This window comes from Emys orbicularis, chromosome 7, assembly GCF_028017835.1.
Source record: "Emys orbicularis isolate rEmyOrb1 chromosome 7, rEmyOrb1.hap1, whole genome shotgun sequence".
Taxonomy (NCBI): Eukaryota; Metazoa; Chordata; order Testudines; family Emydidae; genus Emys; species Emys orbicularis.
Genome location: NC_088689.1, coordinates 32,131,599 through 32,147,079, shown reverse-complemented (window position 1 = coordinate 32,147,079; position 15,481 = coordinate 32,131,599). Strand labels below are relative to the sequence as shown.

Sequence of the window (15,481 nt, the reverse complement as noted above, 5' to 3'; positions counted from 1 at the left end):
GTCATCATTTTGGTGCTCAACTTAGCGGTGGTCATACCATCAACAGAGGTATTAGCTTAGTACTAGCATCTTAGGAGAGGAATCAGCACTTTGGAATTGGGCAGCTTACCCAAAAGTACAAGTGAGGGGAAAGAGGCAAGCAAGTTTTAGAAGAGCAGATAGGAAGCCTGTCTTCTAGAAGGAAATGGAGGTTTGATCTGAAAGTTAGCTTGTAAAATGCTTTGGAATCTTCGGGTGAAAAGCACTGGAGAAGTACCTGGTAGTAGTATACCCAGAAACCATCTTAAGAGAACATTAAGCTTGCACAATAAAGCATTCAAAAGTAAGGAAATGCCTTTTCACACCTTGTAATTTTTTTCAATCCTTTTTTATTTACACTGATTTCGTTGTAAAAATGTTCAAACATATTTCCATTGCCTTTTCCATTGATTTTCCATATATGTTTTCTTCTCTCCAAGGGTTATATTTTAATAATTTATTCAGCACCGAGGAGGCTTAGTATTCTTGGTGGACGGCACTTGCCTCATCATATAAAAAAGACAAATGAAATATAAGCCCAAGTCTGTTGACCTTCCAGGCATTTGGCGGGGGAGAGGAGGGGGAAACACTATCTATTTATTCTGGCTTTTTCCTGAGTTGGGTTTGGTGCAGCAGGTTATGTTTTGGGTGTGTGCAGGTTTTTTTTTTTTTTTAATGGATTTATTTCCTATCCTGCTTAAGTGTTAGGGCCCAATCCTACGAACCCCAGCGTAAGTACAACTTGCTCTTCCTAGTAGGCCTATTGATGTGATGAGTAAGGGCATGCAAGATCAATCCTTTGATTTGAAACTAACTGTTTTAGAACATAGGGGTGGGGAGTAATGCTCACTGTACCCAATTTTGAGATAGAAACAGAGAATTGTTATTATGACAGTATACTCTGTGGTCCTTCACAAGGTATCAGTTGAAATGTATGGGATTTCACAGTGGACATAGCATTACATGAGTCACCATTGTAGATGAATCATTAAAGCTAATGATAAAACCTCATGACTTGAGGGGGTGGGTTAAAAATAATAAGGAAGTAGCAGGTGACAAAAAAAATCAGGTGTATCATCATCAAACACAGGGTAGAAAGTGTGTGGAACACACTTCGAAGGTTAATGCACCAGTAAGCAACCAGCATGTTGAAGTCTGAAACCGAATTAGACATACATTTAACTAAAAAGGATAGAATGCATACTGTTTATTAATTGAATAGTTAAGGTGAAATCAAGGGATTCAGGAGCCTCCTTTATTTTTCTATATTCCCCGTTGTCTGGCATAGCAGATTGAACTGATGTTAAGTACTGTTTGAATTTTCAAGTATTTAACAAATAGAGCAGGATTGCTTTTATTTAAGAGGGACCCAGTTGCTGAGGAGCATGTCTAATTAGTCCTGTAATTCTGTGAACTAGAAGTCAGATTTTTTTTGTAGCAGTCTGTATGCATTATAGCAGGGGTCGGCAATGTTCGGCACACGGCTCGCCAGGGTAAGCACCCTAGCGGTCCGGGCCAGTTTATTTACCTGCTGATGCGGCAGGTTCGGCCAATCGCGGCCCCCACTCGCCGCGGTTCGCCGTCCCGGGCCAATGGGGGTGGCGGGAAGCCACGTGGGTCGCGTGCCGAACGTTGCCGACCCCTGCATTATAGCATAGCATTAATAATACTGAGGCATAACAAGAAACATAGGAATTACCATACTGGATCAGACCAGTGGTCCATATAGTCTCATATCCAGTCATTGACAAGTGGCCAGTACTAGCTGCTTCATTTCAGAGGATGATCCCATGCAGTAGGCAATTATGGGATAACTTGTGAACCCTGAGCACAACCAGCTCAGCCATTGTACAGGATAAAATTTGGTAGATGGTTAGTGTAGTTTTAAACTAGAATTTAGAGACTGGGATTGCTATTTCTGTGTGTTTGTTAATGCTTACATGGATATTAGAATGAAACACTGTTTTATAATTTGTAATGTGATAGTGCCGTTTTGCTAGTAGAAACTTCTACTTTTTTAGAAAGTAATCTCCTATAGGCTTGCAAGAGTTCATGTTCCTCACTGTTGTTTACAGGTATACTGATTTTAATTATTCTCTTCTGATGCTTTCTGTATTCAGTATCTCTATCTAAAAATATAGAGTAGTAAAGTTTTGCCCTTATTTAAGGGCACCTCATTACTTATTGTATAAAGCTTTCAATGGGAGTGGAGTAAAGAAGGTTGTTTTCGTAAGTTTCAGGTATTCCAGCATCTGATGCTCACATTGTTGCCTTACTTGACTGAGGGTATGTCTACACAGCAAGGAAAAAACCCTTGGCTGGCCCATGCCGGCCAACTTGGGCTCGTGGGGCTCAGGCTGCGGGGCTGTTTCACTGCTGTGTAGACTCCTGGGCTCGGGCTGGAGCTTGAGGTCTGGGACCCTGTTGGGTGGGAGGTGTTGGGGTCCTCCTGCAGTATAACCAAGGTAAGAGCCAAGGTGTGGCTGGCTGCAGCACATCCACAGACATAGCTGGGAGTGACTTGCATGCTGGAGGTTGTGAGCAGTCCAGACTGGAGGCTACAGCAGCAAAGCAAAGCGTCCCAGGTTAGAGAGCAGGGATGACACAGCCAGTCATTAGTCTGGATTGTACCCTCGATATGTCACAGTAATAAAATCAAATCTAATCATTAATAGCTCCAGTAAGGGAATCCTAATCTTTATGTTCTAGTCAAAAACTTTTGATTTTATTGTTCAAAATTGATTATTTTTACAAAATATAGCAGAGAGAAGGGAGAAATAACTGATTCTAAGTTTGCTAGTGATAAGAAGATCCTGTTTTTTAATTAAACACAAACACAAAGGCAGTATTTCTAGGATAGGTCCCCTGAAATTTTTACAGTTCTTCAGGGGCAGTCTCTATGACCAATTATAGTGAATTCAGTGGTATTAAATGTTCTAAACTTGCAGAATTTTTGGCTCTTTAATTATTATTTTTTTCTGATCATAACATGTACTGTCCCTGTAATACTTTTAGCTCTTTTACTACATTAGAATTCTACTGACTGAAATAAAAAATCCACCACAAGATGGTGACTTGGACACTGAATAATTTGAAGATTGTGGATTTTCCACTGATGTTCTGAAATGGTTTAAAATCCCACCACTAAATTAACTATGAAAAGCCTTAGGAGTTTCCAGGTGTTATCAATTTTTTTCATAGTGCGAGCCATGCTGATAGAGAGTCTGATGGACAATCTCCCCCCTCTTGTTTTCAGTCATGTGGACCACCTTCCCTCCATTTGTAATCATGTAACATTTATGTGACAGCAACAGTTGCTTACAGTGAAAAGTAATATTAGAAAAATATATATATTTAGCTGTATTTTAATGCAATTTAGCATCTGGAAACAAGCAGGATAGACAGCACCATGTGAAAAGCCAACTTTGTGGTCTACCAGCAAGTCCTCTATGAACCACAACTTGGGAACGCTGGTTAGAGTCTGGAATTTGGAAAAGAGGAGGCTATAAAGCATATCTTATTGTGCTGTCTGTTGCCCATTTAAAAACACTTTTCCTATTGAACTGATCAAGAGGTGAGGAATGTAAATAATTTACTTCTTGTTAACCATCTAATAGCGTAATTAGTTTACTTTTTTCCTCCCAGAATATGTTAAATATAATTTTAACTACTTTTGGCTCACTGAGTTTAGTAAATAAAGTAACTTAAAATCCATACAAATATAGACTGCATTATATGTTGTCTTAAAATCTCTCGTGTAATGTCTTTGAAAGGCTGAGTTGTTTGGTTCTGTTTTCCTTTCTGCAGATGTGCTGTGTTGTTTTATACGTCAACTTATAAGGGCTATTGAACTAAAAAATATTCTAACAGTCTCAGCCAGGATATAAATTGCATCTGTATTTCTAGACTTTTGACCTGGAGACATAGTGCCTTAAAAGATGGAGTTGCCTTACCAAGTGGGGGTCAAAGTGGATGTGGCCCATTCCCAGCAGTTGACAAGAAGGTGTGAGTATCAACAGAGGGATGGGCCACATCCACTTTGATTGAATTGGCCTCGTTAGCACTGACCCCCCACTTTTCATGTGCTGTATATTTATACCTGCTTACTGTATTTTCCATTCATGCATCTGATGAAGTGGGTTATATCCCACGAAAGCTTATGCCCAAATAAATTTGTTAGTCTCTAAGGTGCCACAAGGACTACTCGTTGTTAGAAACATACAGGAAAGGCCGTGTTCTAGAAAGCCTAAGAGCATTTGAATCCTTCCGATTCTGGAGGTGTTAACATTCACCTCATTGTGATGCTCATAGTATCATCATCAGCTACCCACAATATTTATTACACCAGTGGTGTAAATTACACATGTAGCTGGCGCCAAGGTGGCCATCACCGTTCTGTGGAAGGGAGGTAATCTAGAAGAATGATGACCTATACCACTTTTCTATACCAATATGGCTGTAGAAAGGGGAACTTTAAAGTTGTCTTCCATTTAGTGGTATTTTATTTAAATAAGCATTCTAATTTTCACCTCCAGAGCTTCACTTCTGAAGTCTGTTAACATTTTAAAAAAATCAGTTGGTATGCACAGATCACAAGAAAGCTAGTTAAAACGTTATATGTTTTTTATAAGCCGAATGGTATTTCGCCTAATAAATGTCATGATTGAAGACATTCCACAGTAAATGTGTGGGGAGCTACATAATAATATTCTATATATAAAATATACTAATTATAGTCAGTCTTTTCAGTGCCTTACACTATACAATCTTAAAGCGTCTGAAAATAAATGAATTTGGCTTTTGTTTTTGTGATGCCCAATGTGAGTTGAAGACAGGAGCAGCAATACTGTCAAACGCTTGAAATAGCATATATTGTGCTTCTGATGGAACTGTACTTACAGCAGTTTTTACCATAAACAAAGATTTATTACACAAGCTCATCATATCTGGAGGCTTAGGCTCAAATCTGGTTTAGCTCCCAAGCGAGTTTAGTTCGCTAGCTATTAACCAGTCTCTGGTGGTCACTTACCAATATGTTGTGCCACAGACAAAAAAGTTGTTTGTTTGACATTCTCTCTTAGGAACATGCCCTTCACTGAAACATTTATCTTGTAAAGCAGGATTAAGATTCATTGGCAGAGTTACATGTGGAAATTTACTACCTGACTGCACGGTGCTTGGCTTCAAATATTACTCTCTCATTTCCCATTTCTCTGATTCCTTTTTTTTAAAGAAGTATGTGGTTTCAAATAAAATTAAGCCCTTTTTTAAAATCAGGATTCATGATTGGTATGTCTCGTGTTTTTATTTTGGCAGTTTGCCTAAAATTTAAAATAACAAGAGAATGTTATTCCAGAATCTCACTTGGTGTTAAACATTTCAAAATATTGCTGCCACACCCAGAGGCTTGCTTACTGTATCTCTAGAACTAGTGAACTCTAAAAGTAGTTTTTAAGAACGGAGGCAGTTGAATTAGAGGAACCTGGGGAACAGGAAAGGTTGGATCTGTTCCTCAGTTTGCCAGTGATTTACTGTGGAACTTTGGGCAAGTTATTTAACCCTTCCCCGCCTGCCGTTTTCCCTTCTGTAAAATTGAGTTAAGACTGTTTTGGAAAAGTGCTTTGAGATCCTAGGATGAAAGGCAGTCTATGACAGCATAGTAGTAGTCTTCATGATAGTAAACATACCTATTATTACTTAATGTTTTTCTTTTGATTTTAAGTGTAGATTTTTGTAAAATTTCAATATAAATACAAAGAGATTTAAAATATTTTTCTATAGGTTGAAGATGGATTTGGCAAGATTGCATTGTAGCCTTTAATTTTTTTTATTATAGTTGAATAGGGTGGCTGACCTGTATCTTTGATGCTAAGTTATTAATTTTTAATTACTGTGAGAGTGGAAGTGACCGTAGATTCAATGATGTGATCGACTCCCCTATGAAATCTTCTGATTTTAATGGGAGTTGCAGATGCTCAGCATCTCTTTGAATCTGGACCACAATTCAGCATACAGAACAGGTTTTAAGGGTTCTGCACAGGGAATTAGGTTTTCCTCACAATTTATCCTTGAGATAGTTATTTAAATATAAATTAGGAATTTGAATTTCTACTGTTTCCTTCTAGGCTTCAGAAGAATACCCATAACAAAATGAGCAATCCAGCTATTAAGAGAATAGCAAACGAAATTATCAAATCACCTGAGGATAAGCGAGAATATCGTGGACTAGAACTGGAAAATGGCATCAAAGCAATGCTCATCTGCGACCCCACCACAGATAAGTCGTCAGCAGCACTTGATGTACACATAGGTATTTAATGAATTCATTTTGTATTCTGTTCCACGGGCTTTGCATTGCAAATAATTACTGCACTATGTTTCTGTGAGGAAAAGGAATCTGACCTACTTTCAGTGTGCCACTAATTTCAATATTTTAGTTGCAAATAAACCGATGGTACATAGCACAAAATATGGTAGCATTTACAGGAGTTGTTTTCAGCAGGTTGCACAACCTTCTGTTATTGGGAGTTCCAGTTTTATTTCTCCATAAATCCTGTTAGAAATTATTCGAGCTAGTTAAATTTTCCTGATGTAACACATGCTTAGTCAGTAGTCAGACTTGTAATTTTAACCATATGATTCCACATTCTGAAGGAGCCATTTATTAAAAAAAAAAAAAAAAAAAAAAGATGGAGAAATCATTCTCTCTTGCTTTATCTACCATTCTAGATTTTTGTTTCATGCATGTTTATTGTAATGAGTATGGGCAAGAAAAGCAGCATAATGTGCCAAGAGGAAAACTTTAATCTCTGATATGGCAGTGTTTGTCTACACAGGAACACTCAGGATAATTAAGGTGAATTAACTCAAGGTGTGAAGTTAATGTGCATAAATTAAAGTTCCTTTAACCATCCTGTGGATGCTCCCATCCAGAAGTAAAGTGTCTTTAGTTCACTCTAGCTTAATCTGGAGGATTACAGAGAATTAAATCACTTTTCTTCTGAATTAGAGCATCCACACACAATTTTAAATGGTCTTAAATTTATGCACATTAACTTTACACCTTTAGTTAATTCATCATAACTTTCCTGAGTGTGTTTCCATGTAGACAAGCCCTTAGAGTGTGGACATAAAGTGCCTGGGGTGGAAAAACAAAGGCAGTTAATCTGCTTCTGACTCTTACAGTAACAGATAAGCAATCTTTTCTGAGATCTGAAAAGTCTAAGATATTTCTCTTTACACATACCATAGCTTGTAGGAAAGATGTGTGTTACAAATCAGTGTCTAGACTTTTTCATATCTACACACTTCAGAGAGTAGCTAGCTAGCCTATCCAACGCTGAAATCTTATACATGAATTTCAGAGTTTATAGCAGAGGTTATCAATATTTTTCATAGTGTGCATCACATCTTAATAGACAGTTTTTTCTCATGGACTACCTTCCCTCCCTTTTGAAGTGACACCTCTCCCTTCTATTCACAATTGCATAGCAACCTTGTGGAAATTGCAGCAATGGCTTGTATGGAAATGTAATATCAGGAAAGCATTTAGTGTATCGTTAGCTGCCTTTTAATGCAGTGTAGCTGCTGGAAACAAAGAGGAGAAACCAGAACCATGTGATCATTCAGTTCTCTACAGACTAAAAATGGTCCATGGGCCTCAATTTAGGAATCACGGGTGTACAGTGAGCCTACCCTAGCTTGGCCCAAAAGGAAGAAACAGAGTTTGAGCCCTCTCAAGATGACCAAGTTGCTAATTTTGAAATACCTCTTTTGAACATTGGGTTTGGCTTCCTATGACTGTGGGGCTGGAGTTAAGTGGAGTTTTATAACTACAGAATTCACATAATTGATTACACACTAGTATAATATAAATTATTTTTAAAAGACTATACATGTTATAATATGACTTCTTTAATGTGTATTTTTCTCCGCAGGATCATTATCAGACCCCCCAAACATTGCTGGGCTTAGCCATTTTTGTGAACATATGTTGTTCTTGGGAACCAAGAAGTACCCAAAAGAGAATGAGTACAGTCAGTTTCTTAGTGAGCATGCAGGAAGTTCAAATGCTTTCACCAGTGGAGAACATACCAATTATTACTTTGATGTGTCACATGAACATCTAGAAGGTGCATTGGACAGGTAAACAGATTTGTGTTACCTCTAGTTTTCTGAGGGCTTTTTTGGGTTGATATTTGTGATATCTCAAACAAAATCATAATTATATGTTGAACTCTTGCTGACAGCATTACATCTTGTATTATAGGTGGGGTTGGTAGCACTGACTGTTAAGAGTTGACTTGTGTTTAAGGCATGGATTTTCCATGTGATCTTGGGCAAATCACTTAAGATGTGATCCAAAGCTCGATTGAATGCAGTAGGAGTCTTTCCATTACCTTTAATAGGCTTTGAGTCAGGCCGCCTTTGCCTCAATTTTCCTATCTATAAAATGGAGACAATATTATTTCCTTTCTCCTACCTTTTGTCTATTTAGACTGTAAGCTTTTTTGGGCAGGGACTCTCTCTTATTATTAAGGCTACGTTTTAGTCATAAGTATTTTTAGTACAAGTGATGGACCGGTCATGGGCAGTAAAGAAAAAGTCCATGACTTTTACTATATACCCCTGACTAAAACTTGGGGGGGAGAGAGACTCGGGAGGGCAGTCTGGGGAGCGCTGTGGGTGCTGGGAAGGGAAGGGTGGCCTGGGGGGGCGGCCTGGCGGGGGGGGGGGGGTTGGGGTTGGGGTTGGTGGGGCTGGGGCAGGTTTCCCACCCAGCTCCTGGGAAGCGGCGACCCTAGCTCCATGTGCTGCCTCTGCTCCGCCCCAAGCCCCGGTTCTGCATCTCCCATTGACTGGGAACCACGGCCAATAGGAGCTGCGGGGGCGGTGCCTGCGGGCAGAGGCAGCAAGTGGAGCTAGGAGCTGAGGGAGGGGAAGTTGCTGTCACCCTTCTGGGGAGCTCCCCCCCAGGTAAGCACTGCCCCGCACCCCAGCACTGAGCCCCCCCACACCCAAACTCCTGCTGCTGGTGAGCGGGGGGACCCGAGACTGCCCCAGCAGCAGCCGGTGCGACTGGCCCAGGGGCTGCCCGAGCTGCTCAAGTGGCCCCTGGGCCAGGCACACCAGCTACTGCAGAAGTCACGGAAAGTCACGGAATGGTGACTTCCGTGACAAATACGGAGCCTTATTTATTATGTGTTTGAATGATGCCTAATACAATGGGGCTCTGATCTCTGTTGGGGCCTCCTAGGGCTATAATAATAAAGATCACATGATGGTGAATAGTTAGATTTTTAGATGGAAATGACAAAAGTAGCATGGTATGAACATCTTGGTTATTAAATGAATGATAAAATGAAAGACTGAAATTATTTTATGGGCTGAGTTGCATCAGTTATAGGAAATGCATTTATAGTGAGTGATATAATGTGATATATAAATATCATTTATGGCATTGTGTACAGATCAAGGTTTATGTGTTTTGTTTGGTTTTACTTAGGTTTGTATAAGTCTGTATAATATTTATATAACCTTCAATAAATATTAAAAAATAAACATTTGACATTCTCCATGGGTGCACAGCACTGTATTAACAAGAGTGTTGGATTTTCACAACACTCTTCTATGGTAAGTAAGTCATTGTTGATATTTTACAGATGGAGAAACTGAGAAGAAGGAGATTAAGTGATTTGACTAAAACCACACAGCGAGTCTGTGGCAAAGCCAGGACTGGTTTCAGGAGTTCTGAGGTTCTAGTCTTAATTAACAACAAATTAAAACATTACATGAGTTTTCAGACTTCATGGTTTGAGGGTTGGTTTTTGTTGTTTTGTTTTTTATGTGCAATAATCCTGATTTGGAAAAGGTTTACATTTTAGTTGTGTAAATTTGTAAAATTTTCTTTTAGGTTTGCCCAGTTTTTCCTATGCCCTCTGTTTGATGAGAGCTGCAAGGAAAGGGAGGTGAATGCTGTTGATTCCGAGCATGAAAAGAATTTAATGAATGATGCCTGGCGATTGTTTCAGTTGGAGAAAGCTACTGGAAATCCCAATCATCCCTTCAGTAAATTTGGAACAGGTTTGTTAGAATAGAATCACCCATCTATTAGAGTTGACATAAGATCAGGGCTGTAACCAGGGTGGGGCAAGTGCGGCAGCCGCGGAGTGGAAGAATGGGGCGGAAGAAGATGAAAAAAACGGTAGAGGGAGCAAATTTGCTTGCTCTCCCTGGGTGCAAAAATGCCCAGATTTCTGCATAAAATCCATGCTGAGACTGTTTATGTAAAATTGGTGAAGATAGGACTGAAAACAATTTCCTTTTTTCCTCCATACATGTTTGTTGTGATGTTCCATTACATCTTCCACACAATGGATTAAAAAAAGAGCTGGACAAAACAAATGGCACAAACTGATACAAGACTAGGAGTTTGGTGATGACACAGCCTTTATGATGATGATTTCAGCAGTAGACGATTCTTTTGTAATGACTGGAAGTGTCTCCCCCAAGTTGGGACTGTAAATCATTGTGAGACAGAGAAAGTGGATGAAGAGTATTTAAATTGCCAGCAGCCAAATAGCATTTTGCTAACAACTATTGCATTGGGAGGACAAACAGAAGTTTGTAGTAAATCAGGTTAAGTAAATCAGGAAAGCTCAGCAAAGCACTGGCGCAATTAATGGATGTGAGCACCAAGACAAAATCTAGAGCATAAATCACAGTGGGCAACAGCGATAGATGGCTAAGAAAAGTGAGGCCTTGGATAAATACACTGATCAGGTGGCTAAATGGCTTTTACAGGGTTTGTTGCTCCTTAGATGCCCTTTAACAGCTGAAGAAAAATTCAAATTAACATTTATAAAAATTTATTTGAGTTTAGATACTATTTATCTGTTTCCATGTACGTAAAACAGAAAAGCTTTAAAATGGAAAGAGAGGCTTGATTAGGTTCACTTCACAGAAGTTACTTTTCTGCACTTTACTACAGAGCTTTTTTTGATAATTTCAAATGAATAAGTACATTAGTTAGCAAATTGTGCTAGTACAAAAGAGATTTAAGTTGTATTTAATTCTTGGACTTCAGGTGCTTTTTCAGGGCTTTATCAACCCCTTCATGGCCACAGAAATCTGATGCCTTGAGGATAGTGGGACTGCAAGTGTGGGGTTGCTGGAGCTCAGATGACCCCTAGAGAGCAAAAAGAACATTATTACAATTGATGATGATGTCCTTGGATTCTCAATTAATATTTAACATTTGGATGTAAGGCTTTCAGAAGGGTTCTCAGGCTGATTAATAGATGCAGTGTCTGACTAATTGGCTCTAGCGTCCTAAAGTGGTAAGATTATTTGGATGAGGACATGTTGACTTTCTCCTAGTAAGGAAGGACTCTCTGAAGTGGGAAATCATTTTAAAAATGTATAGAGAAAAAATCTAAGGAAAGTGTTGCAAGTTACCTATCTGATGATCCATGGGAGAAAATCCAGTGTCTGTGGATTAATTTCTAATAAGGAAAAAACAGATTACATAAATCTCAGCAAGCCAGGGTTTGGTGCTCATGAATCAGTACTGTGCTGCTGGGGCAGGATGGAATAATTTAAAATCCCTGTGCCGCTCCCAAGAGGTATCCAGGAAAGTTTCAGGAAACATTTTCTGCAGGTTAGAAGAGTTCCTGTTGAAATATTTCTGCCTTATGCAACTGTCATATCCATAGCTAGCTGTGGGGATTTATGGCTGGTCAGGTTTACAGATGTTTTTCTAGATAGGGTGCCTGAAATATTTTCAAATTCAGTAGTAATAATACTTAGCTGATAATTCTCAATATGTATAGTATTATTTTAGGCCCCAGTTCTGTAATCAGATATTTTAAAGAGGACCTTTTGTCAATCCGAGTTGAAGAACCAAAGCCTTAATTTGTGATTTTTTTTTTTTTTATTTTTTATTTTTTTAAATTACACAGAGGGTTGCCAAGTGTCTCACACTTTGCACGATGCACACATGTGGCAGCCCTGTCTGCAGCTGAGATGTTATGCATTCTGCTGGGCTCCAGGAATGGCTGTAATTCCTACTTCAGGCCACCATGGGTCATTGTGGAACCTATTCTGCCATCAGCCAAGCAGACTCTCCTTGTGCTGCTTCTCATGCTGGATAGACAGTCAGCCCACCAACTTTCCTCCTAGTATCACCACTCAGTCCCCAGTAATCCCCATACACTCATTGCCCACCTAATCCAGCAGCCCCAGACATCTGTCAGCGATTCAACTCCCTCCCCTGACTCCAAATACCTTCCAGCACTCTCCCCCAACTACCTCTCCCAGACATCAAGCACTGTCTGGTGCTCTGCCCACCCACCCACATACCCCAGACACTTTCTGGCACTCATATATATCCTAGCAGCACAATTTTTATAAAATAATCATCTGGTATCTCACCCTGTTTTTGCCAATCCATTGCCCATTTCTGTGGGAATGGAAATGATAGACTTAAACATTTAGGTGAGTCTTTTGAAACATGTACTTTTACATTCGGGCTTCAGGCTGAGCTCTATAAAGGCCAGTAAGTTCCTGACATCTGTGGTCTGCTTAGCAGAGGTAGAGGGAGATCAGGAAAAGGAAACAACAAAACATTTTAAAAACAAATAACATTAAAGAACTACATTTATGTGCTCTTATGCTCTTTTTAACTTCAATTTCAAATATAACTTTTTAAATAAAAGTAATAAATCATTTCATGAAGACTTTGTATACTGGATACCTGTGGTTCTTGGTTGGTTGAAGACCAGAAACTATGTGCCTGCAACTTCTGGTGCAAGCTTATACTATGCCTGGTGTTTACTTATTGCCTTGGTGATGTATGTTAATTACTACCTGTGTTGGAGATTTGTTTAATAGCATGTTTATCCTTCTTGCTATTGCATATCCTGTGTTATTATCTCCCTCCACCCTGTTGTCTTGCTTCCTCCCTCCTACCTTCTTATTGAGTGCTCCTTTTTTCTGAATACTTTGTTGTTTGGCTGTAATGTAAAATTAGTCTTAGAGTTGGTAGCCTATCAAAGTTCTAGTATGTTTCTTTTACAGCCACATGAACACAACAAAAGATTACCAAGTGAAGTGGAATGGACTAGAATCCAACTCTGCTCAGCTTGCTTTTCACAAATTCTGACTTTTTTTCTAGTGTCCCCTCACTACTCTTGCACCAGACAAGACTGCTGCTTTAACTATAAACCTAAATATTTTCTTACAGTAAAAGTTGCCATCTGTGCATTAATGTGACACCTTCAAAAATCAATAGCAGTGACTACTTAAAAGGGAATTTTCCTTTATCTGAAAGCGTCTGTCTGACCTGTAAGCTTTACTGCAAAGTTATCTATTTTCCCAGCCTTTTAAGAAAGGAGTGGGTTGAGGATGGAAGAGTTGATTGGTCCTGATGAGATTAGCTGATATTGGTCCAATCTGATTTTTTTGGTATGTACTTTTTTAATAAAAGTTTGTACATGCTCCTAGAACACAGGGTAATCAGACCAGGTTTTTTCAGTTTGTAAATTCATATAATGTGTGTGTATATCCAGCAATAAATATCTTCATGATTTTTCTTTTGTATTACAGGGAACAAATTCACTTTGGAAACTAGACCAACTAAAGAAGGAATAGATGTAAGACAAGAGCTGTTGAAGTTCCATTCCACTTATTATTCATCAAATTTAATGGCTATTTGTGTCCTAGGACGAGGTGAGTGCCAAACTTTTAATGGTAGTTTCTTGGTTAGCTGAGTATGATTTTTACATTTATTATTTGAATTCTTAAAGAAGAAAATAAGACATACTTAAATCAGCTAAGACTTGATGTGCTTAATTTTATGCACTGTGAACAATCCCATTGAAGTCCGCGAGGATACTCATTGCCTGCACAGTTCAGTGTGTGTAAATCTGTGCAGAATTTTTTTGATTTTTTTTTCCCAATCCTAAAACTTGCTATGGAATGCTGCATGATAAAGGAGTACTTGTGCCTCAGATAAGAGAGGTTTTTAAAATTTATATAAATATATTTTTAGAAATGTACCACACGCAGTTTAGCAGATCTAGTCTGAAAATACTTCGCATAATTTGTGATTTTTCTCTGATGCATGTTTGTGTAATTCCACAATGACCTATAATCAAAGATAGAAGGGCCAAAATTTAATCTAGATATTTGTTTTATAGAAATTTAGAAATTAGATTAGAAGCCTTTATTTCAGAGGTGCTGTGCACTCAAGATTCTAAATTAAGTCAGTTAAAGTTACAGATGCTCAACACCTCCTAGAATCAGGACCATATTTTTTGTGAGAGTTTCAAAAAGCTTAATAACAACGTGTTGAAAAACTTTTAAATATACTGGGAGACCAGCATTCATGAGCCACACTACAATAATATAACGGGGTGGGGTGCATACATGATCAGACAAAATTCAATAAGCAGATATTTCAATTTCAAACTTCCAAATATGGGAAATAAATGATTAATTTTTAAAATCATGGAATTTGATAGATTTTGTTAAATTGTCTGCCTCTTAAGTAACATAATGTGGTAATACTCATGCTTTAAAGAAGAGTCAAATAAGAACAATAAGATGAACTGTCTAATTACTTTTAGAAAATACTGCTTTTGAGAAAAAATAAAAAATTGCTACGGCAATGACGTTGAACATTGCATGGAACATAAACATACCGTATGATAACTTGTACATCCCAGTTAATGCATGTGCTTGAGTACCTTCCTTATCTTAAACATATGAGTAGTCCCACTAACTTCATTGGGACTACTTGCATGTTTAAGAACATTCCTAAATCAGGGCTACTAAGAGTATATGCTATCATAAGAATGGCCATACTGGGTCAGTCCCATGGACCATCTAGCCCAGTATCCTGTCTTCTAACAGTGGACAATGCCAAATGCTTCAGAGGGAATGAACAGAACAGGTAATCATCAAGTGATCCATCCCCTGTCGCCCATTCCCAGCTTCTGGCAAACAGAGGCAAGGGACACTTCAGAACATGGTTTCCATCTCTGCCCATCCTGACTAATAGCCATTGATGAACCCATCCTCCCTGAACTTACCTAGTTCTTTTTTGAACCCTGTTAGTCTTGGCCTTCACAACATCCTCTGGCAAAGAGTTCCACAGGTTGACTGTGAGTTGTGTGAAGAAATACTTTTTTGTTTGATTTTAAACCTGCTGTCTATTAATTTCATTTGGTGACCCCTAGTTCTTGTGGTCTGAGAAGGAGTAAATAAAACTTCCTTATTTACTTTCTCCACACCACTCATGATTTTATAGACCTCTATCATATCCCCCCTTAGTTGTCTTTTTTTCCATCATCTGCTTTTTTTATCATCAACCTCTGTGGTACCTTGCCTTTTTCTATCTTTTAATATGAAATTCAAGTTACGAAATTAATTGACTAACTATGCTTGTGGAATTATAACCTTA

General features: G+C 38.6%; 1 protein-coding gene across 2 annotated transcripts in view; it reads left to right on the top strand.

The window, feature by feature from the left end:
• Positions 1-15,481, top strand: part of IDE (insulin degrading enzyme) — a 92,588-nt gene that overhangs the window by 11,921 nt on the left and 65,186 nt on the right. For both annotated transcript variants that reach the window (XM_065407188.1, XM_065407187.1), the window contains exons 2-5: positions 6,144-6,328; positions 7,956-8,163; positions 9,932-10,101; positions 13,624-13,746. In XM_065407188.1, the coding sequence (XP_065263260.1) occupies positions 6,169-6,328; positions 7,956-8,163; positions 9,932-10,101; positions 13,624-13,746 (661 nt within the window). In that variant the 5' untranslated portion in view covers positions 6,144-6,168. The remainder of the gene's footprint in view (positions 1-6,143; positions 6,329-7,955; positions 8,164-9,931; positions 10,102-13,623; positions 13,747-15,481) is intronic.